The sequence below is a fragment of the Pseudorasbora parva genome, chromosome 10 (assembly GCF_024679245.1).
Source record: "Pseudorasbora parva isolate DD20220531a chromosome 10, ASM2467924v1, whole genome shotgun sequence".
NCBI lineage: Eukaryota > Metazoa > Chordata > Actinopteri > Cypriniformes > Gobionidae > Pseudorasbora > Pseudorasbora parva.
The window spans coordinates 7,281,955-7,306,954 of NC_090181.1; the positions used below are offsets into that span (position 1 = coordinate 7,281,955).

Sequence of the window (25,000 nt, forward strand, 5' to 3'; positions counted from 1 at the left end):
CAGGAAGAATGGGACAAAATTACACCTGAAACACTTCATCACTTGGTGTCTTCAGTCCCTAAATGTCTTTTAAGTGTTGTGAAAAGGAATGGCAACATTACAAAGTGGTAAATACTTTACTGTCCCAATTTTTTTTGAAATGTGTTGCAGGTCTGAATGACAGGAAAGGATGCATATTTACAAATGACATGAAGTTGACCTGACAAAACGTGAAATATTTTGTGTTCATATTGTCTGCAATGAAATACAAGTCAATGTAATTATAGAAATCACTTCTTTTTTATTTTATTTGCACATTCCATACTGTCCCAACTTTTTCTGATTTGGGGTTGTATATATATTAAGTGCCCTGATAAGGTCCATAACGAGCATCTGACTCTGTCTCAATTCAGGAGTTATCCCAAGAGAAAAAGCACACCCTCGAGCTGCTGCGAGATAGAGGACAGGATGTGGCTGAAACAGGAAGTGAACGTCGGGCCTCTTTAGACTCCCAAAATCCAGAGGTGCAGCTTCAGGGCAACCTGAGGCAAATCGAGGAGCGGATGAGGGGTCTGCTTAAAGAGAAAGAACAGGCAGATGACAGGTGAAGAAGACCATTTCATAACACATTATCAAAAGATTCTTTACATGTAGATTTATATCCCTTTGAAACAAGAATATTTATTTGGATTGTAGCGCCGTTCATGTGTACAGCCATTGTTTGTCCAGGATGTGCATTAGAATAAATGGACAGTTGAGACCCTGACAATGGAAATGTGCATTGATCCCTAAATAAGCCAGTCTATCGATTCAATGTGAATGAAGCACAAAAGACACAAAAGAGAGTGGATTGACTAGCGGGTATGAGTGACCTCAAAAGCAGGATATTAATAAATGTGACTCTGCTGTATGGTCCATTACGCATGATACAACACATTTATAAATAACAACCTGATAAAATGTCATTGATTTTTTTTCGCTGAGTCTTATTTCTGTTTGCTGTAGCTAATTCTTAAGAAAAAAGGTCAGATTTAATAAATATATAATTGAATTTATACTAATAGTAGTTTTGCTGAAATATATGCTGTGGTATGTACAGTACCTGTTCAAATGGAAACATTACAGTTACAAAGGAAGTCTCTTCTGCTCTCAAAGGCTGCATTTATTAAAATATTGTGAAATATTATTTTAATTTCAAATAACTGTTTTCTATTTTAATATATTTTAAAATGTAATTTATTTCTGTGATGGCGATGCTGAATTTTCAGCATCATTAATCCAGTCTGCAGTCACATGATCCTTCAGAATTCATTCTAAGATGCTGATTTGATGCTCAAGAAACATTTATGATTATTATTATCATTGTTGAAAACAGTTTTTGCTACTTAAGGTTTTTGTTGAAGCAATAATACTATTCAAACGTGTGATAAGATTAAAAAAGAGAGAAAGGCAAATTAATACTCATCAATATTAATATTCATCTAAGTTGCATTAAATTATTCAAAAGTGACTGAAGACATTTTTAAACTTACCAAAGATTTCTATTCAATAAATGCTTTAATAAATTCAAGAAATACAATTGATAACTGCAAATAAATGTGGCTTATTGAACTTTTAATTTATCAAAGAATAAAGAAAAAGTACCATTTCCACAAAAATGTATAATAACATACATGCTGTTTTGTTTTTAACCACTAGAGGGCCAAAACATTTACACAGTGTTCCTTTACATTTTATAAATAAATATACAAAAGAATATGATCAATAATTTATTCAGTGCCTTTGCAAAGGAAACATTAACCAAGCAGAGAACAAACCTTTCTGCAAATGTGGCATCTCTGACATCTTATCACAAATAGCCAAACCTTCAAACTGCGCCACTGCTTGTCTACCCCCAGTGTTCATGGCAGTGAGCCAAACCTTCATTCTGTCGCCCCCTGCAGGCTGAAAGAGAATGAAAAGCGAGCCAAGGTTCTGCAGGAGGAGAGAGAGTTTTATTCTTCTCAAGCTCAAACTCTCCAGCAGTCCCTCACACAGCTCACAGCAGACAAACAGCACACCGAGGAAGAGCTGAAGGTGAAAACTAATGTGCCCTGAAATTGCGGAGCTCTATAAAAAAATGGTAAACTCTGTTTGATACAATACACTGGATTTGCTGTAAATTTGGAGTTGGAATATTGCAGAAATGATATTCTTCTAAGGTGGCTTTATATCAGTATTCATAACTATTAAGTTACAGCATGTGTATCACATGACCTCTTCTCCATCTCTGGATCATCTGCACATCTTTTATTACTTCTTAGTGATTTAAAAATCAATTGAAATTCTATAAACGCCCATGTCTGCTACTTCCTTCATACCTTTCACATCTAAAATATATCTCCCTCCCACTCTGTCTTCATTATATACTTTATATGTTGTTTGCGTGTCTTTGTGTGTGTGTGTCAGGCGGAGATGGAGTCTCGTGTGGAACTAGAGCGTAGGCTGAAATTGGCAGAGGAGGCCCTGAAAGATTTAGAACAGGGTCTAGATGCAATAGAACGTACCCACGAGAGGGATGAAAGAATGAAAGGAGACGTCAACCATCTCCGCAGTGAGTACTTTCCATAGGCTGTGGTTGTGGAGTCACAGATTTTTATTATGTTAATATCAAACTTAGAAAATGCTAGTAATCTATATTTATTTATATTTATGGTTACTTAAAGGTGCAGTAAGTGATTTCTTAATATTAGCAATCAACCCAAACAAACACCCCCCTTCCCCATCCCATTCATTGCTCCGCCCCAAAATGCACAAACACACAGTTCAAGAGTAAATGTCTCTTTATTATTGATGAAATTTAGCAAAATAATGCTTCGTGAAAAATAAAGTGAAGATGGCGAACGGTTGAACGACATGGAAGAACAAAAATGAACATTCAGTAAACATGAGTCTATCCAAGTAAGAGTTAGTTGTCCAGACAAACAATGACAATCAAAACTGTGATGTTACCATAGCTAATATTACTACAACAGCATATCTCGCTTCTGTGAAACAGCAAAACCAGGAAACATCGCAGCCTCTAATGTCCGTTTCAGGCGTTCCTGCTCTGGTTTCTCCATTAGAAAGCTTTTCTAATATTAATGCGACTCCTTCAGCTCTTGACTGATCATAACGCTTCTTTTTCCAGTGATATTCCTCTGACCTTTTTCTTTTGTAATGTCTCTCAGCCATCTCTCTTTCTACAGTCGTTTTTCAAATCTCAATCCCTCTCCTCCCCAATCATGCGCGGACACGCCCCTGACTGCTGATTGGCTACTAGTGTGATTTGTTGCTAGGTCCGATCCACATTTCTCAGAAATCACTTACTGCAGAAATCACTTACCTTTAAATGCAATTTAGCAAGTTTAAGTGTTGCAATGCTTTCATTCTCGGACAAACTGTATGCCAAAATAAATGCACGCTACTGTATAAATGCAAACTAAATACAATTTTTTTTAAAGTTAAGTTGGTCCTCAACAGAAAATGCAATTCTAATTTACATTTGTTGAAGGCAAAACTGACTTGGGAGAGCTTGACTTTGTATGGTAACACTTTACTTTATAGTGTTCCTGTTACACATTTTACATCCATAATTGACTGTTATTACTCTAGTTATAGTAATAACAGCCAATTATGCATAATTTTCATACAACAAACCCTAAACCAAACCCTAACCTTAATTATATAGTCAGTAGATGTAGTTAATTACTATTACTCAGTACACTGTAACAAGGACACCTTAAAATAAAGTGTCACCAAATGCAATTTTGGGTCTCACATTATATTTAGTGTATTCAAGCACATAGTAGTTAAAAACATTTAAATTATTTATTGGATACAATGCACTTATTGTGTAAGTACGTGTTTTTACACTGTGATTTTTTTTTTATCTGTAACTACACAGTTGACCATCCACTCACACCTGAGCCACTCTTAAACCTAACCATACCAGCAAACCTGTTCCTAACTGTACCCCTATCCCACCTTAATTGCAGCAAAAGTGTTTTCCAATACAACATGAACACAATACATATGTTGAAAGCTGATGTAAAGTGTGACCCAATTTTGAAAGCCCTTTAAATCCAGAAATATTTTGTTATTTCCAAATGTCTTGTTCAAAATGCAGTGGCTCCTTAAACTTGCCTAAATTGCATATGGACTTAGAGTTGGGTATTGTTCTCCCAGAGTTCTTTGAGGAATGTATCTGTGCTGCGGAGATAGAGGCCAAGTTACCGTCCATCATGAAGAACGCAGTCTACCTGCATAAAGCTGCTGCTCGGCGCATCAAAAGTTGCCGTATCCAGAGACGGGCCTCCAGACAGCACTGGTGTGAGTGTTACACGTACAGTAGGTGCATGCACTGCACACATGATGAAATTATAACCCAAGTAGCTCCATTAGCCGCAACTCTATATTGAGGTAGCTTATGCATCTATGTTGGTGTTCTGAGTAATCTGCCACTCTGCTAGCCTGACAAGCCAGACCCACATCAAGATGTTTGGTCTGGAAACTCACCATTGACAGCTCAATCTGAGGGGCGGGATAAACGGTTGTCTTTCAAACTCCCTTTGCACGCGATAGGATAGCGCTACACCAACCAGAGCAACGAAGGTGAAACAGAGCTCGTTGATAGATTAAACTTTCACCGTATCCGGTCGGCAAAACTCAGAACACATCTTCCCTTTTTAAGAATGAGGGATGCCTTCAGTGCCGTTCTTTGTTCTTTTCTTTTCAGAGAAAAGCTTAACTCCAAGTCTTCCAGAGTCGCGGTCAAAACTGATTCGAAAGACCGCCGTTCGCCAGTTTCTGTGTTTACTAGAAGCACGCAAACGCAACTCGGCCGTTGTCATTATGGCCCCGCCCACCGACTCTTTACACGATGTGATTGGCCCGGCAAGAGTTTGGTTTTTACAGCTCAGAAGGGTATTGAGAGTTGCTAGACGACACTCGCGACAGATTTGATTTGCTGCCGCTAGGGTGCGTCTAGATTTCTACCACTCTGCTGTTGCCAGAAACAAATTGTGCAAAACTTTAAAAACTGGTGCCTTTTTTGGTTTGATTGGAGGAGATTGTTTTGTACATTTTTAAACATCCTACACAATAATAGATTTCTGTTTAAAAAAAAAAATCAAAACATACATTTTTATTATAAATGAACATTAACAAATCCAATCAAGACTTTCACGATGCAGAATGGATGAAGAAACTTAACATTTATTAAACAGAGAGTGAAAACACTACGCAAACACCAACAATGTTAACACAGAACAAAGAACTAAGGAAACTGAGGGCTTAAACATACTGAGGAAGATAGTTAACAAAACCAAGAACAGGCGCACTAATAAAAAACCATAGTAACAAACAAGAACTCTATGACAAATACTAGCAATACTATTGTTGTTCGAAATCGCCCCTACACCCTCATTCACTAGTCCCTGTATTACTCCATTAATATAGTCCACTTGAAGAAGTGAATGGAAAATTATGAGTGTGCCGGAAGAGATGCTGTTTTTACATAGTTTCTGTTTAATAATCATTTGAAAGGTAGCAAACTGGCAGCTCCGGTAGTAATGAAAACATTGCTCTTGAACTCTGCCATGGAAACTAACATGTGTAAACCTTAATTAAACAATTTAATAACCAATTAAAAAGGAATTTATGCTGAACCAGGACTGTTTGGGGATAAATTAATACTTTTAATAATTTAATACTTAGACTTTTGGATTATTCTAAAAAGACATGTATAATGTTACAAAAATTAATATTTCAAATAAATAGTACTTTTTAGAAATGGTTTTCTATTCTTATTTCTATGTTTAAATTACTATTCATCAAAGAATTCTGTAAAAAAACAACACAGTTCCCACAATAATATTAATAAGCCGAACAGTTTTCAGCATTGATAATAAAAATAAATGATATCTAAAGGATCTCGTTGGGTTTCCATATTTAATGAGGACTTTCCATACACATAATGATTTTTATACTGTACAGATTGAATATTCTATCCCCCAAACCTACCCCTCACAGAAAATTTTCTGCATTTTTACATTTTCCAAAAGCAGTTGATTATATGATTTATAATATGTTTTCCTCACAGGACCAAAAATGTCCTCACAAGGATTTCAGATATTGCCATCTTTGTGGGGGACATAACTGTAATTGTCCCTATAATTTAGAGTTTACCAGGACAGACACACACACACACGTCTGGTTTACTATCTTTGTGGGGACTCAGATGTAATTAATCTGTACAAACTGTATTTTCTCTACTAACCCTACCCATCACACAAAACTTTCTGCATCTTTACATTTACACACAAAAAAAAACCTCATTCTGAATGATTTAAATACTTGTTTCCTCATGGGAACCTCAATTTAGGTATCCACGGTGACACGACATTCAGGTTGAAATGCCCACCGGAGCAGAAAAACACACACACATTCTTGTATACTGTATGTGGTTTAAAGGGGCTCTCATAGGCGTAATGTAAAAAAAATGATACTGTAAAAGCTGTATTCTATCCCCTTACACTAACTCCAACTCTACTCCTAAACCTACCCATCACAGAAAACTAATGTTACACATCATGTATAATGTCTCTAATTTTTATGTTACATTTAACTTCTGTCTGGATAAATTCACTCTGTCCTCTTTTCCTCTGCAGTGAAGCACTCTCAATCGTTTGCCTCGTCTCACGGCGCGTCCTCCACCAGTCTTGAAGAGTTAAGAGAAACCGCTCGGCGTCTGACTTCAGACAGCTGTTTGAGACGGAGAGCCTTCAAGATCATCACCCGCCAGGAGACCGTTCAGTCTGAGGACTAACGGCATTCTGACAGAGCAACCTGCTGAAAGTTTAACCCATTTAACATGATTCAGTAAGAGGAAACTACAAACACAGTGTCTGTCTTCTGTTGTCATACTTTTGAACTGTGTACTTCAGTTATATAACTATGAAATGTCAAATGTTTGCTTTTAGTGAAAATAAAACAACTATAGTCAGACATCACAGCTTCGATGAAAATATTTCCTTCAAATTAAAATGTATCTGAAACCATGTTGAGCTATGCGGTAACTGTCAGAACTGGAACTTTTTTAATGATTTGATATTTTTAACTCCAGTTTCTTTGTATTTTTCAGCGATCTTGGTTCAGAAAATATTTTTATATATAAAAAAAACTAAGGTATAAGATGGTATAGGCCTACTTAATGGCTTTAATGAGGGAAAGAACTACAATCCCATGAAGCATTGGTGTAAATGAAAAAAGTGAAAGAGACTTTTAGACCCCACTCTGAAAACGAGATGGTACATCTCAAGGGGACAATCCTGATGGTAACACTTTAGAATAATGGTCAATAGTTAACTACATTAGTTAACATGAACTAATAATGAACTGCCCTTATAAAGCATTTGTTTATGTTAGTTAATGTTAATTTTAACATTTACTAATGCTTTATTAAAATCTTGTTAACATTAGTTAATGCACTGTGAACTAACATGAACAAACCATGAACAGCTGTATTTCTATTAACTAACGTTAACAAAGATGAACAAATACAGTAACAAATGAACTGCTCACGGTTAGTTCATGTTAGTCAATACATTATCTAATGTTAACTAATGATCGTTATTCTAAATTGTTAGCAAATATTTAAACATATAAAACTATATATAGCACCATTCTGTATATTAGTTTGAATAAACAGAAAATAGTTTAAAAAACATTTTCTTTTTATGTTTCGTTCTCATCAAAGCTTGAATTTATTTGATCAATAATACAGAAAATGATTTTTGTTTCTATTTTAATATACTTTTTAAAACAATCCTGAATGTTCATCATCATTACTCCATTAGTCTTCAGTGTCACATGATCCTTCAGAAATTATTCTAAAATGATGATTTGATACTCAATGTTGTGTAAGTTATTATCAAATTTGGAAACAGTTGTTTCATATTTTTTATACTATTTTCAGGATTTATTGATAAAAACATTTAAAACATTTTTTTATTCAAAATGGATATCTTTTCTAACAATATAAAACTTTACTATCATTTTTTGCTTTTATCAATTTAACATCCTTGCTGGATAAAAGTAATTATTTAAAAACGGCTGACCCCAAACATTCAAACGGTAGTGTGTCTTGATACAAAAGATTTATATTTTAAATAAATGCTGTCTTTTTTTATCTTTGTATTCATCAAAGAATCCTGAAAAAAATATCACAGGTTAAAAAATATGATGCAGCACAACTGTTTCCAACATTGATAATAAATCAGCGTGTTAGAATGATTTCTGAAGGATCATGTGACACTGAAAACTGGAGTAATGATGCTGAAAATTCTATTTTAAAATATATTATTATTATATTATAATTGTAGTAATATTTCACACTGTTTCAGTTTTTCTGATCAAATAAATGCAGGCTTGATGAGCATATGATTTTCAGATACATAAAACAACTAATATGAATTGTTTAGAATTTATTTGTATTAATTTTTCCAATGCATAATGCCATTTTCAAAACTGAATAATTGGTTCTCCGGTAAAGTCTCACCCTGCATGTTCCGCCTTAATAAACTACACATTTCTTTGCAGTAGGCTATGGAATGAGAAATAAAACATCTGCCGCCAACAGGAGACATATTTTCATATAGTTAACAGAAGAATGGTACGGAGACAAAAATATAACACCTTGATATGATATACTTTTAGATTTAAAATAAGAATGCTACAATTGTCATTGCTGGCAACATTTTCTGCAGGAAAACTGATGAAATGTCAGTTTGAACCGATCAACATCTGTATTTTATTTACCTGTAGCTTGCTTTCCAGAAGGGCCTAAAAAGCTCTGTTCAATGAATTACATTTAGAACTGAGATATTTATGACTTATTAGCTACAATAATTAGGAATAATTACTTGGTTACGAACCAGCACCACTATTTTGCTTGCATTTTAAAAGCCCCAACATGTAACCTGCTATACAAAATTGTATACAAATGAAATGGTTTCTTCTGGCGTTTTATGCTTTTAAAAGTGCTGTTGTTGTGCCATCTGGATACGCTGGAAGTAAAATGGCTTCAGTGTTTATTAAACCTTCCAATTACATCATGCCTAGCTGAGTCACTCGGAAAGGGAATAAGGGTCCGTAATCAAAGTGAAATGTCTTTTGCAGTCTCGGGGTTATTTTCTACTGAATCAGGCTGCAGATGTCAACATCATCTTCTCCGCTCCAAAACCTGCATCAGAAGAGACAGACCAGATAACAGTCAATTACTGTACAGAAGCTTTCTTATATCAAATAACTAATAAGTACGCTTCAATACTTGTTTGCTTATCAAATTTACCATTGTTTTGACAGATGACAGTTTAATTTGAATTACAGAATGTATTTAGAGGATTTAAAGGGATAGTTCGCCCAAAAATTAAAACTGACAAGAATGAATCTCATTGGTTCTTGCACGTCAGGCGAACATGTTTGAGCTTCCGTTTACCACAATTGATGTGTGAGTTGATGAATAAAAGCCTAATTCAATCTGTTCATCATAAAAAACCATTGAGTCTCTTCAGAAAATTTGGACTAATACAATTTTATTTGTGTTCCGAAGATGAATGAAAGACTTTGTAACGACATGAGGGTGAGGAATTAATGACAGCATTTTCATTTTTGAGTAAACTATCCATTTAAAAGCAAATAACTTTTGTGTTGTTTTTTTTTACAACTGACCTCTGGAGGACAGTGATAGTAATGTGTTGTGCAATTACCATATAAATAAATAAAATGATTATCTAAAGAGCCTGTATGTAGAAGCACTGAACAAATCTGCTAGCCCTAGAATACAGTTTTTGTCCATGTTGTTGACTGCTTTACAGTAGAAAAAAACCCTGCGACAGATGGCTGCCGAGACAAATATCGCTGTGGGTTAAGCTCTCATAGGAATTGAAATGCCCACTGCAGTGCCTTTCACAGATATCGACGCGAGCTCTCCTCCAAACCTGTCCTCTAGATACAGGATGACATGGCAGTTTAGTCAAATGTTGTCTGACTAGCACCCTGCTTCTCACATGTTCTCAAAAGTTTGGCTATGCCTAATTAAGATTAAAATGCCTAGGTTTGTGTAATAGGAACATTCATATTGCTTCAGTGCACTTTCATTATCATCAAAAAAGCGAATTATTTTAATGTGATGATTATGTATATGTGCTAACCATCAATGTGCAGACAATGTTCGATATAGCAAACTATTTCTACAATCTTACTAAATCCATAGTATGCAAAAATGTTCTGTACACAATTGATTTTACACAACATACATACTGCACAGAACACCATATCCCACAATGCAAAGCTCTTCCACTTTCTCTGTTGATTAGTCTTTATCTTATTGGACTGTCAAAAGTTGACATTGTAACTAAAAATAGATTTAAAAATGCAAATGAATCATATTTATTTCCAAGATTATGATTGGATGTGATCACAACATGTGATGAGATCATGTCATGTTACAATAATGTACCCCTCAGAAATAATTCATACTGATTGGCCAATTGATAGTTTTCAGCCATGTGACTCGTGGAGCCCTGGAGGTCAAAACAGCCATAAGAACGGCAGCACAAGCTTGTCAATTTTCCATCTCAAAAACAAAAATATGTGAATAAGATGCAAGTTTTGGGCACTTTTGATTCATATACGGCACCTGCTGCAGTCTTTCAATCACTAAAAACTGTGGGACGATCTAAAACGCCTTACGTGAAAAACAAGGGTGGGTTGCACCAATAAGGGTTAAATTAAGCGAAGTTTAATGCCAATTTGTTAATCTGACTTTTATTTTAAATTCAGTTGTGTTGCACCACTTAATTTAAAACACAGATTAACAAATCAGGGATTACAATTCTAAACTGCGATTAAAACCTTCATCTACGATTGAAAAGTCATGATGGATTAAACAGCAACAATGTTAATATTCCACCAGAATATGACCACAAGAAACTCTTTTTGACAATAGTAGCTATTGCTGATAAAGGAAATACATTTGTAAAATGTCAGCTGTCTTTATGAACTGATCAAGGAGCAGGCAGAGGTTAAAACCAATGCCAGGCACCTTATCGTTGCAACCCACCCTTAAGGTGATGATGCAGGGTAACTTTATGATCAATGTTGTTGTCAACGGACGGCCAGGTTAGACACGGCCCACGACCAATCTAAAGTATCCAGATAGAAATTTGATACCCATTCTCAATAGGAAAATGGCCGAGCAACATTGCTCAAAAAGTTGCCCCATGCATCACCACCTTAATGTACTAAAATAGTAATATTAAAAGTATGAGTTTACATCTTTGTAATGTGTAGCAATGTGTTTTTAAAAAATGTTTCATTAACAAGGTCTGGGAGGAACACGTTCATATATATATATGATATCACCTATGTTCCTTGAGTTCCTGCATCCTACCACATCTCCTCGCACTTGCTTGGTTAACTATCCTAATCAGAGATATGGGGGGAGTACTCTGGGTTCGGGCAAAAATTCCAAGCTCGGAGCTCTCCCTTCGGACAGCACCTTAATACACATACAATTTTATTCTATCTGATTATTTGTAAGTGTGAACTCGTGAAATAATGGTTTTCTATGGAAAAGCACTTAACGAGAAACCTTGTGTTGCGTTTATATTCTCAGGGATGTGATTTTTCCGGATTAATCCGGAATTCCGGATTTTCCGACCTGAAAATGTGACCTACGTAAATCATGCAGATCTGTAAAAAAAAAAATGGCGGGGGCGGGGGGGGGGGATTGGTGGGTTGACCGTCATCTCACAGCCGTCACCATGGTAACCCGGGTCGAAACCACGATCGCGGGATGGGCAACAAGGACTGTATCGTGACAAGAACATCGCCGGATCGGATGATCTGGGTATACTATTGCTTGTGTCTATATATAACCTATAAGTTACTAATTTGACTTTGTTGTCGATTGATTAGATGATCGATTTTGATTGATTTTCCACTATGGCAGGATGTTTAAGCTGCATTTAACATTAACTTGACAGCTAACATTACTTGTATTTGCTAGCACTAGCTATATATGCAAACAGCGCGCTTTTCGGCGCCCCCCGCTTTTTTCACGTCAGTTTGGGTGACAAAGTCATCTGAAGCCATTCCATAGCTTAACCCTTAAATGCATGACTGTTTCGCCAAACATTCTTACATATTGGGGACCCGGTTCTATATTTAACATGGATAACGTTAGACCTCTACCTGTCGCGATAATATATAAAACTCCTGATGTTAGAGTAACAGCTACAGAAGAATAAAATAAAACGTATTTCGTTACCTTTTGGAGCTTGGAAGGGTTCAGTTTGAGCAGATGTTTAATACCATCATCATATTTCCTCGTCAGAGCTGGTTTACCAGTCAGCATCTGGCTCATATTCGCGATCTCACGCATATTCTCCAACTCATTTTCAACGTCTTCAAAATCAATATTTTGATCACTGACAGCTTCTTGACCACATCCATCATCAAGAGACAGTGACACTAACATATGATTGTGTTTAGTACTTGCTCTCTGCAGTAAATCACTGAGTCATTTCAAGTTTTGCAGATTATAATTATTATTGTTTCGTTTTCTGTCAGAGGTAACTATGAGTGAAACGTCACTTCATCATTGTGTATCAGACATCGCCACCTTGTGGAATAAATGTGAATTGCACCCCCATTTCGTCATTATAGATTAATTTATCATGCCAGGCGCAAATTCCAAAAGAAACGTGTAGAGGCTCTAAAAAAGCTTTCTACAAAGGCTAAAGAGTCATAGAAAAATTGAGGCCTTCTTTTGACATGAAAATGTGCATGATGCACATTTAGCTATTAAAATTGGGTAAAAATGCATCCACCAAATAATTAGTTATTTTTCATACTGTACAAAAAAGTTATTACAATAAAATGTATTTTTTTGTTCAAATAAGTTGTTATGGGTCCTGCTTTACTGTCCGTATTGATCCGCCACCAGTTTGTTCGGCGCGGCGCGGCGGGGGTGGGGTTGGTCTATATTATAAAATATGGTATATTTTCCTGCTTTTTTGTCCTTAGCCAATCACATGCCTGTATTCTGTGTTCATCTGTACAAAGTATGCATCGTCGATAAGGTGTTGCATTTGGCCTTTTAATATCTCTGTCTTACCAATAGTACTATCATTAGTACATACAACAAACTTGGTAAAAGGGACTGACGGGCAATGGAGGAAAGCTTTGTTTTGCCCTCCAGGTGGGCATTCCTATAAGGGTGTGATGTCACCTATATGAATTGTATTGAGTGATCCATTATCTCTGAATAATGACTATTGATGGAGTTCAGGGATTGTGTGTTTGTTCATCATGTCAGGATTTATTTAGCAAAAATGACTGGATGATGACTTCATTATCCCATACATTATGCCTACTGCTTCGTTTACAATTTTATAAAAGGTATACAGTGTATAATTCTGAACCAGTCTGAATACAGAAGTAAAGAATAATGAAGCTTGTGAAGAAAAAAAAACTTAACACACTTGAAGGAATGCAGGGGATGTCAGTGTGGATTTGAGCCCTGATGGGTCTGTTGCTGACCAAAGACTCCTGTGCTTCGTCAGCAGTTACGCTGTGCTGAGATCATTCTTTGTCATGTCCTGAATCTAGGTTGTAATGCTGGGTCAGCATTTCGCCAGAGTTTAGTTTACACACATCAAGTCATGGCTCAGCCTGCTATGGCCTTAAGTGTCCCTCGAAAGATTTACTTTGGGAGAGGCATCCCGTACCCTTTTCTTTTTCCTCTTCTACTTCTAAGAAATAAAGCCACCCTTAGAAAGAAGCCATCTCTGTTGCCATAGTGCCAAACGTCCTTGTAAACAATGAACTCTTTATATACAGCTTTCAAAGCAACACGGCTGCCAAGTTACAAAAAAAAAAAAAAACAATCATGCCCCGACATATTGTATGATCATCCACACATAAGCACAACGTTCTTAGATTAACATTTAAAAGATATAAATAGAGAAAAATATTTCTTTAGATGGCATGATGAAAATGATCCAGCATCAGGAATAATGATTCTTTAGTTAAAACACTTGAGGGCATGACCATCAATATTGTTTCTGTAGTTTGGTGATGAGGCTAGCATGTAGGCTCAAGCACAACTTATTTCGAGACAGATGTGCATGGAAAGAGCAAGTAAGTTGCACAGTTGAAGTGCTCACTTCTCAACCACATTTGCTTTTAACTGAGCCTCCAAGGCCATCTTGTCAAAGGTGCGCATGTTTGTCTCTTCACGAACACGATCCCGCACGTGGAAAGATGCACGGGCCACGGATCGGGCACTTTCCAACACTGCACGTTTTTCTCTGAAAATCATTTCACTTTTTTCCAGTTTGCGCTCAATAGACTGCAACAATTCTAGTCGGCGCTGTTTCTCCTCTTCCTCCACACGTTGGCGGTTTAGCCTCTGAAGTCGTTCTTTTTCCTGCCTGCTTTGCCCCGCACGTTGGGCCTTCTCCCGCGCCCGCTCTTCGGCCACTTGGGCAGCTTGTTGTGCTCGTCTTTCGGCTTCCCTAGCCTTTGCCTCCATCTGTTCCTTCAGCTGTTGCTCACGCCGCTCAGCGGCCCGTCTTGCTTTCTGGATCTGCTTCTCTTCTCGCTTAGCTTTCTCCTTTAACTCTTGCCCACGTTTTTCTTGTATCTGCTCATAGTTCTCCAAAGACCTACTTAGCTTCTCGTCAGCTGTTCTCCGTGCTTCTTCCCGCTCATCTACTTCACGACGTGCAATCTCTTGGATAAGAGCTGCATGACGCCTCTTCTCGGCACGGTTGAGTCCACGCCGCTCCTCTTGTATTTGGTGCTCTCGCTCCTGCCGCTTCAGCTCAGCAATGGTCAGTTTCTCCTTGAGGAGCAGTTTCTCTTGCTCAAGAACAGCAGTACGTTCCTCCTCCAGAGCTTTAAGGTTCTGTTCTTGTAATGCCTTCTTGTGTTTCTCCTCACGAGCAGCCTGTTGCAGTTTCTGCAACCGGCTGCGTTCTTGTTGCTCAGCCAATTCCCTCCAACGCTCCTCACTTTCCACTGCTTGGCGAAGTTTGGCTTCTGCAGTCTCTCGCTCCTGCTGGTTAAGCCAGCGCTGCCGGGTAGAAACTTGCGACTGCCATGCACGTTGGCACTGCTGCACGGCTCTCTGTTTCTCCCGCTCTTCCCGTTCCCGTCGCAGCTCCTCTAGCCGCTTCTCACTGTCCCATTGCAGGTGTGCTACGTAGCGTGTCTGGCTCATTATGTCCTCCTCTTGGTACCTGGCTAACATTAATGCAGCAATCTTTCGATCTCGCTCTGGAACAGCTTTAAGTCCTCTGCGTTTAACCTCCTTTACAATGCGCTCCACTTTTTGCATAGTCTGTGGAGAGTGGCTAAGGTCTCCCAAACTCAAACTGCGACCCATCAGCGAGTTAAAGGTAGCTAAAGTGCGGGCACGAGGGCTTGATGTCTTAGCCCAGTGATCTCTTGCCCCTTCCCAGCTATAGGATGAGGAAGCAGATTCAGAGGAGGTACATGTGGTAGTTGTGGTGTTCGTTGTTGAAGCAGTCGAGGAACAAAACATGTCACGCCTTCGTTGCAAAGACTCTAGCGAGTGACTTCTGCATCTAACCTTTGATTTGGAGATGACGTGTCCATTATGCTGTGCAAATGTACTTGTGATGCCATTGGCGGGACTCTGGACAGCAGATTTTGACACTATTGGAGCAAGTGAAGTTGATGTCCTTGCAAAAGAAGAAGGTTTTTGTATTGATCTGGGGAATGTATTTGGAGCCTTTGTAGGAGTACTGAAAGTTTTTTTTGTGGCCTGACCTCCTGGAGCTGACTGAATTGATCGTTGGATTATAGAAGGTTTTGAACCTTGAGTTTTCCCCCCAGATTCTACTTCAAGGGACTTGGGCTTTTTTGCAGATGGCCCTTTAGCAGTAGCAGCAGAGTTCATTGGATTGGTTTTAGAGACCGAAGAAGAGCTGGATGTGGACACTGTAGTAACCAGCCCTGATCCCGCTGTGATGCTTTTAGGAGTAGTTGATGCAGTTGATGTTTTTTTGGGTGCACTGCTGCAGGCAGGTGCTTGATTTGTTAAACTATGATTATTATTATTAGCATTTACAGTTTCCTGTGGCTTCTCTGAAGCCAGCGGACCGCCATTATTGTTGAGAGCTGCCTGCAGAATTCGCCGCTTCTCCTCTCTGATAATTCGCTCTCTCTCCTCTCTGCAGTGTCGAAGTTTAGCATGTCTATCCCTCTCATATATCTCAAACATTCCTGTGGCGACACGCATACTGCGGCCGGGTGCCTCACGGGCAAAATCAGACAGTGGACGAGACAGAAGTTCCACTGGTTTCACTCCACACCGTGCACATGCCTCGAGAGAGCGAGGGCTGGTCAGCACATACCGACTGCCTTCTGCAGCTGGCGAGTCAAAATTGTAAAGGTCCAGATGTAGTTTTACCTCTTCTGGTTGACTGTTTTGCTGCTGGCATGGTTCTTGAGAGCTTGGTACAGGTTCAGTACTGGGCTCTGTCTGTGGACTGGAATCCACACCAACATCTTTCTCTCTATCATCACCTGGCTCAGGTAGACATGGGGCTTCAGAGGCAGCAGCTGGGCTTTCAAACTGGGCCCCTCTGAATTTACCCTGGTCATCAGTTTCCAATGGGTCCACCATGGTTCACTTTACAAAAAACAGAAGACAAAAAGAATCAATTCTGCAGTGTTTCAATGACGGTGCTAAATAACCCACACACAGATTTTCTAGAGTGGAATCATAGGGATTATTATGTTCTGTCAAGAGATAAAGGCTTAAGAGTGCTATCTAAGGTTGAGGGACGCCATAAAGCGTGCACATGCATGCATATTTTTTACGCTCTGATTCTGTGTGTGATGACGGTTCCCGCCTTAGGGTAATTAAATAAGGTTACATGCATGCTGAGCAATATTAAAGAACTCCTGCAGTTGCTATTTTTAGAGTTTGATTCAGATGCAATCATGCATGTATGTAAAACCATTTCAATATGCACCATGTCTTCATCTATATCTATCTATCTATCTATCTATCTATCTATCTATCTATCTATCTATCTATCTATCTATCTATCTATCTATCTATCTATCTATCTGCTTCTAAACCTAATTAACACAGTTACTCACTCATAAACAGAATTGTCACAATTTAGTTATTTTTTTAATATCATATTGCGTCTTTTTATGCATGCAAATTGTTTCGTGCACTCCTTCACATAAGTGACACTGATGCTACATCTCAAGCCTCGATAAACAGCCTAGTTTTATAGGCCCTAAAAAGACAGATGTTGTTTGTACAGTAGAGAAACGCTGACTTTTAAAGAAGACATAAGCTACTGCCTAAGCACCACTCCTGTACATGTAACGTTACAAGCACAAATGCACGCAGCATATCACTTCTCGGACGGTTTCCAGAGCAATGTTTTGATTTTGCATACACTATGCGGACGCAATAATATCTGGTTACATGAATGCGCTAAAATCACTTAGCCACAAGATCGCAGCGCACGACGATTTTGCAAACATACCATGATGATAAAAACGAGTCTTACCGCTATCATTCAGAGGGGATCATGTAGCTGATTTTTCCTCTCTTCCTCATAAAATGTGTTTGTGGTCGGTTCTCGTCTCGTCCTTTCCTTCAGCAGCCAGTCTCCACCTGCTGTTTGACACTTGCATCCTTGGCCCTGAAGCATCAGCGCTCCGCCTCCGTGTGACTGCGCTCTAAAAATATCGTAAATATCCAGCCCTTTGTCCCCCGTTTTATGACCATATGAACGGAGAGTGGGGGATTCTGCGATGCTGTCGTGATGAATGTGCTGAAGGATGGTCATGCGTTATTTTATGTACGCATATCATTGCTGTTGTTGATACTTAAAAAATTCGGACTTGAAATGGATATGCAACATAAATAGTAATGCTAATTGTAATATTTTTTTATTCATATTAGCCTGTAATTATTTAAAAAATATATATTTGGAAATGCTACTTCTCATGAATTCAGCAGTGGTTATTTTAGAGGAAAAGGGTTCTGACAGCGGCACTGTTCAATGCTGTAATAAGTATATGTATACACTAGAAGGCGCACTATGCACAAATATAATGTGGCTCTGATGAAATGTAAAGCGTTCAAATATCTTTTGTCTTTGAAAAGCATCTGCATTTGCACCTAACAAATACTTTGTGAAATGTTTTGCTTTAAAGTTGAATGCTGCTTGGTTAGATTGTTTATCTAATGCAATAGAATACCTTTCTAATTGTGTCTTTATTGCTCAAATATAATTGGACACTATTAGATTCTTTACTTTTTCACTTTCACTGGTATAAATCTCAAGGTCTCATCTGTTAACATTAGTTAATCCATTAACTTAAAACTAAAAATGAGCAATATATTTTTTACAGCATTTATTAACCTTTGTTAATGTTAGTTTATAAACATGTTCATGCTTGCAGCTTGCAGTGTAAGCTTATTGGAAAAGTTTTACCAATCTCTCTAATAGGTGGAAGATGAAAGCCAGTGCTGAGCAGATAACACACTAACACCTGCTGGTCGTAGAGCAGGGGAAAGCTGGGAAATCAAACAGAGATGGATGAAGTGAAGATGATTAGTGGGTGCTCTACAGCTTTGTCAAAACAAACGTTCAAGTATTTTATCATATACTTGTAAGACGGCCAATGAAAACAACTTTCTGCTCGTGCAATTTATGAATGTCCGTTATATTTTATAATTGTGGTGTCATTATGTAAAAAAACAGAAACTGCAATGGTACTGCAATGACCTTTTGTATTTGTGGATGCACAATGCATGTTTTGGACAACTTGTGTGTGTGTGTGTGTGTGTGTGTGTGTGTGTGTGTGTGTGTGTGTGTGTGTGTGTGTGTGTGTGTGTGTGTGAGACCTGGTAATCCCTACGTTATGGGGACAAAATGTCCCCACAAAGTTGGCAATATCCGAAATCCTTGTCCTTGGGGACATTTTTAGGTCCCCATGAGGAAAACATCTTATAAATCACACAGAAGGAGTTTTTTTGAGAAAGTAAAAATGCAGAATGTTTCCTGTGATGGGTAGGTTTAGGGGCAGGGGCAGTGTAAGGGGATAGGATGTACAGTTTGTACAGTATGAAATCCATTACGCCTATGGAAAGTCCCCATAAAACATGGAAACACGACGTGTGTGTGTGTGTGTGTGTGTGTGTGTGTGTGTGTGTGTGTGTGTGTGTGTGTGTGTGTGTGTGTGTGTGTGTGTGTGTGTGTGTGTGTGTGTGTGTGTGTGTGACACTTTTAGCACGTTGCATGGATACAAATGTAACAGTTCCTTCAGGAAACAAAATTGACAAGTAGAAAATTAAAAAGACATTAATGTGGAAAATAAAATTCAGAAAATAGGGTCTAAATGTAACCACAAGGCACACAGATTATAAAAGAATTGACAGTTAAAAAGTAATAAACAGGCCTATACAGTGTAGGAGCAGTGGGATGTGATTAAGTTTATATATATATATATATATATATATATATATATATATATATATATATATATATATATATATATATATATATACATATATATATATATATATATATATACATATATATATATATATATATATATATATATATATATATATATATATATGTGTATATATATATGTGTATATATATATATATATATATATATATATATATATATATATATAGGCATCCCTTGGTTATGACACATTTGATACTTGTCATTTTGGAGCTTGATAGCACAGGTTTTCATTCAACATAAGATGTGACCAATATTTTTTTAAGAAATCTTTTTTTTTTTTTTTTTTTGTTATATGGAAGAAATAACATGATGAGTAATTAAACTTTTTTTTTTTTTTTTACTTTTGAGTTAACTGTTCCTTGAAATGTAACTTTCCCTCTATTTGGCCTTAGACACTGTGTTTATGGTCATCAGTTTGAAATGTTGACTACAAACACAGAGGGTTATTAGATTTTCCATTGTGTTGTTCTCTCCTCATTTACCTTTCTTTGCAACCTTAAGCTGCTGCTTACAACATGCTGGATCCTTCACTGGAAACTAAATGTTACTAAACTAAATTGTGCTAAATGTTTACTCTTTGAATTCTTGCACCCGGAATTGATACAAATCGACAACACTATGACTAAAAGTTTACTAAGAAGTACATCCTACAAAAGCAAGGCGGCATTTGACTTTGGTCAGGTGTATCCATATAGCAGACTGGTGGGAGTGGCCTTGGATGGCAACCTGCCCAGCAGTGTTGCCACAGTTACTTTGAAAAAGTAATCTGATTACTGATTACTCCTTTAAAAAGTAACTTAGTTACTTTACAGATTACTTGATTTTAAAAGTAACTAAGTTAGATTACAAGTTACTTTATTAGTTACATTCAGAAGTTGCCGACAACACCCCTGCCGCCTCAACATAGAAATGACAACCGTTTTTGGCAACACACTTTATTGGAAGTGCATAATGTATTCTCACTAGAGCCCTGCATTTATGACGCCCCGACTTTTTTACGCCCCCTTTTTTAGGCTTCTCCTTCGTTTTATATTTATTTTAATAATTAAAATGAACAATGAGATGTGCTGTGCTGTTGGAAACAACATGAGACCATGATAGCTTGCGCCACTGTCAAGATATGGCTCGCTTAGGGTTAAAGAGTCCGTTTCTTCAGTGCAGCTGCTAGAGTTATGGCCCTTTTACAACTGGTTCCTTCATTCATTTTCTCTGACCAGGAATTTATCTGATTGCGAAATGACCAGGAGTAGGCCTAAATGCCTTCCGAGAGTCTTTCGAGACGTAGGCTATTTAATTCCGATCACTCAAACAAACCAATTCAGAAGGTGCATGAAAGCATTTCAGACGAAACCGGACACATGTAAATGTATCTGTTTGTTTAAACCACATGTGTAAATTTTACTCCTGGCAAATAATTAAAAAATAAACATATGAGAGCGTGTTATGTTGTAGTCAGATACATATGATGGTGCTACTGCAACACGCATCGCTGCAAATGAGTAAAGCAAGCCAACACAAATGGCTGTAAATGAAACTTTAAAATCAATCATCTTCAATATAAATGAATGAGACTAAATGATCTTACCAGTGCTTAGGTCGCTCGCTCTCTCTCTCATATTGCGATCTTTGAATTTGAAATGAGCTGCTGAATAAAATGCTAGAATCTTTTGCTTTGATGTGAACTCCGTTAAATGAGCATATACTGCGGGAATTGAAGATCGGATTTATATTAATTTTGCTGAAGTGTAAGGTAGGCTCTAAGACAACCTGCATGTACTTTTTTTTTTTTTTTTAGATTGTGTAGCCCGTTTCGGGTTTTTTTATGTGACGACCCAGTGAGTTAACCGCATGTTTAATAGCCTCTCTCAAACCAACTCTTGAATTGTCTTGCCTATATAAACTTTAATTTAACAAACAAAAAATTGCTCTGAACATTTTTCTAAATTAGGTTAATAAAGAAACGAAACAAAAAATAACTACTTTGACATAAAAAACAAAACTGAACTATTTTAATGGCTGCAACAATGTAAAAAAATAAAATAAATAAATAAATAAAAAGGCTCCAGCCGGACTCGGGCTGAGAATTTTGATAAGCTGTCGGTTTTTACTAAGGAAAATGACTAAAATAGTAACTCACATTGACTTGGATAAGTAACTTTAATCTGATTACTGGTTTGGAAATAGTAACACGTTAGATTACTCCTTACTGGAAAAAAGTAGTCAGATTACTGGCATCACTGATTATGGGCGTTGTTTTCCTACCTATTTGACAAAAGGGAAGACTACAGCTTTTTTTCTGTTGTCTCTAGACAGGTAGCACCGATTTAAAAACAAAAAAAAATGTCCAGAAAGTATAAAAGAAACCTTGACGGAGGTCATGAGATTCATCCAAAAATAGCAAATCATATTATAAAATTTAAAACAAACAGGATGCATTTTAATTCCATGGGTGTCCGGAGCAACTTTTCATGGAATCGGATTAGATAACTGGAGGGGGAGTCTGCGGTGGTGACCCACTAAACTTTTGACCCAGTGTAAGAACAGTGCGAGTTTAATTGGCCCCGTCCATGAACTCCATCAGAAAAGCTGCGAGCTCAGGGTGACATCAGAGAACGTGCAGGCTGCCTTGTCATTTGAGGGCATGAGCCCTGAAAGTGGGGTGGTGTGGGGGGTTTATGGGAGATATAGTCATTGCACAGTTCACTGTTCTGAATGGTATGTGCTGGGGGTCACAGAGAGGTGAGTTACATGGTATAGTGATGAAACTGGGGTTAGTGGATGGAGACATAGCATATGGAAAAGTTTCTATGCCTTAATCAAGACACAACAGTTTTTTTCCCATCTGGATTGCATTTCAGTTATGAGGACTATTAGCTGATTGAATGACATCTCCTTCATGAACCATGATGTCATGTCTGTAGAGCATTTGACTGTGTGATAATAGTGTGGTTTCGTAGAATCCTCATGTTTAAACCTTGATTATACGCATGTTGCTGTAATTTGTCTAATTGTGCGATCTCTGAGAAACACTGTTGAAAGTTCGGATCTAGCAGCACATGCACAGTTGTAGCCCATCAGCATTAGGAGGCATTGTGGCAAGCAGTGCGAGGTCGAGAGCTGTGGGAACAGAACGAGTCTCATGGTGGAGCTCCGGATTGTTATTGGACTTTATTTTGTGTTTAGTTAATGTTTCTGTGAAAGTCGTTTATGAGGGGCGGTCACTACACTTATGTTTTGTTGTTTGTTTATTGTATGATTAAAGTTTCTTGAACATTCGCCTGGTTCCCGCCTCCTTTGCTGAACCTTTAACATTGCTATGGACATACAGCATACACTTATGATGGAGGAGGAGAAAGAGTGAGATTTGAAGAAAGACTTAAGAAAGAGAGATGGCTGAGAGACATTACAAAAGAGGAAAAGGTCAGAGGAATATCACTGGAAAAAGAAGGGTTATGATCAGGTAAGAGTTTTAGGACACGCAGTAATATTATAAAAGCTTTTGCGAAGTCCTTAATATTGAAAGCAAGTTTAGTTTTTTTCTGCTCCAAACGTGAGTAACATTGGTTTTGCTATTTCACAGAAGCAATATATGCTTTTGCTGTAATGTTAGCAGCACAGATTTGAGTGTCATTGTCTGGATCTTGTGTGCTGCTGACTAACAACAAACTATTGGTTGGATATATTCTTGTTTACTGTATGATTATTTTTTCTGTTCTTACTTGTCATTAATTCGTCATCTTCACTTTATTTTATGGTATTGTTTTTCTTCGTATCACCTATTGAGCTTTCATGCATTTTGGGGCGGAGCGATTAAGGGAGGGTGTGTTTGTTTGGGTTGATTTTAGATATCAAAAGTGTTTCTCAGAAATCGCTTAGTTTGTAATATTGACAGCTAGTGGTTAAACTGCAATCCAAATTTATAAAACCGGAAAGTTGTTTCCACTGCCTCCTCCTCCTCAGACTCGCCACTCACGTGGGTTGCCAGTTTGAGGTCACGCAAAAGGAGCGAGTGCAATTGATAATGGAACGTGAGGAGACTTACACACTGTAAGGTAATGAGTTGATTTATTCGTGTTTTATTATGCTCCCGTTGTCAAGTCTGGATTCGAACCCAAACTGTTTTGCTTGAAACCCAAGGTTGTAACCACGGCACTATTGGGAGGTGTGGAGCTATTAGGCAGATAATAACAGGAGGCAGGTACAGAAGGGAAAAAACAAAGTCTTTACTTAGTATTCTTGAGCAAACACAAAAGATCTAGCCTCAGAGCTAAGTAGACCAAGGCACAAATCCACACTGGATTTTGCAGGCAACAGAGTCCAAAAACATAAAACAAAGATTACCAGAGAAGTTGGTCAAAAAGGGTCTAAGCAAAGTCTTCAGGGTAGTCTGAACGTAGCCTAGAAATCTAGACGCACCCTAGCGGCAGCAAATCTAATCTGCCTGCGAGTGTCGTCTAGCAACTCTCAATACCCTTCTGAGCTATAAAAACCAAACTCTGGTCGGGCCAATCACATCGTGTATAGAGTCGGTGGGCGGGGCCATAATGACGCCAGTGTAGCATTTGCGTGCTTCTAGTAAACACAGAAACTGGCGAACGGCGGTCTTTCGAATCTGCTTTGACCGCGACTCTGGAAGACTTGGAGTTGAGCTTTTCTCTGAGAAAAGAACAAAGAGCGGCACTGAAGTCATTCTTAAAAAGGGAAGATGTGTTCAGAGTTTTGCCGACCGGATAAGGTGAATGTTTAATCTGTCAGCGAGCTCTACTTCACCTTCGTTGCTCTGGTTGGTGTAGCGCTATCCTATCGCGTGCAGAGAGAGTTTGAAAGACAACCGTTTATCCCGCCCTCGGATTGAGCCCTGTCAACACTCTCAGAAACAAAGGTACAGTGCTGTCACTGGGGCGGTACCCTAAGGTACAAAAGTGAAAAGGTACATCTTTGTACATCAATCCTAAATGGTATATTAGTACCTTAAAAGGTACATATCAGTACTTTAAGAGTGCGAAGTAGTACCTTAAAGATACATAGTAGTACTTTAAAGGTACATAGTAGTACTTTAAAGGTACATAGTAGTACTTTAAAGGTACATATTAGTGCCTTTTCAGTTTTGTACCTTAGGGTACCGCCCCAGTGACAGCAATGTACCTTTTTTCTGACAGTCAATGGGGAGTTTCCAGACCAAACATATTGATGTGGGTCTGGCTTGTCAGGCTAGTCACAAAGGCATAGGCTAGGCAAGAGAACTTCAGACTGAGAAAAGGTAAGAGCAAATGCAAGTCTTTAAATATACAATTGATAACATTTTGACAAGCTAGGCACAGTTGATTTCATTGAACCGATAATGAGCAGTGAATGAGGTCTTGTGCTCTCAGTTTCCCTCTGCTGGACAGACCGT

General features: G+C 38.0%; 2 protein-coding genes across 3 annotated transcripts in view; one reads left to right on the forward strand and one right to left on the reverse strand.

The window, feature by feature from the left end:
* Positions 1 to 8,355, forward strand: part of plekhd1 (pleckstrin homology domain containing, family D (with coiled-coil domains) member 1) — a 22,427-nt gene extending 14,072 nt beyond the window's left edge. For both annotated transcript variants that reach the window (XM_067454974.1, XM_067454975.1), the window contains 5 exons: positions 393 to 583; positions 1,923 to 2,055; positions 2,428 to 2,572; positions 4,186 to 4,329; positions 6,669 to 8,355. In XM_067454974.1, coding sequence (XP_067311075.1) covers positions 393 to 583; positions 1,923 to 2,055; positions 2,428 to 2,572; positions 4,186 to 4,329; positions 6,669 to 6,826 — 771 coding nt within the window. In that variant the 3' untranslated portion in view covers positions 6,827 to 8,355. The remainder of the gene's footprint in view (positions 1 to 392; positions 584 to 1,922; positions 2,056 to 2,427; positions 2,573 to 4,185; positions 4,330 to 6,668) is intronic.
* Positions 8,356 to 8,470: 115 nt separating this feature from the next.
* Positions 8,471 to 17,944, reverse strand: ccdc177 (coiled-coil domain containing 177). The gene is made up of 3 exons (XM_067454973.1): positions 17,628 to 17,944; positions 13,548 to 16,726; positions 8,471 to 9,241 (listed from the first exon to the last, which is right to left on the reverse strand). Exon 2 carries the CDS (start codon positions 16,718 to 16,720, stop codon positions 14,228 to 14,230), a length of 2,493 nt encoding a protein of 830 aa, XP_067311074.1. The 5' UTR covers positions 16,721 to 16,726; positions 17,628 to 17,944; the 3' UTR covers positions 8,471 to 9,241; positions 13,548 to 14,227.
* Between the last annotated feature and the right edge of the window lie 7,056 nt (positions 17,945 to 25,000).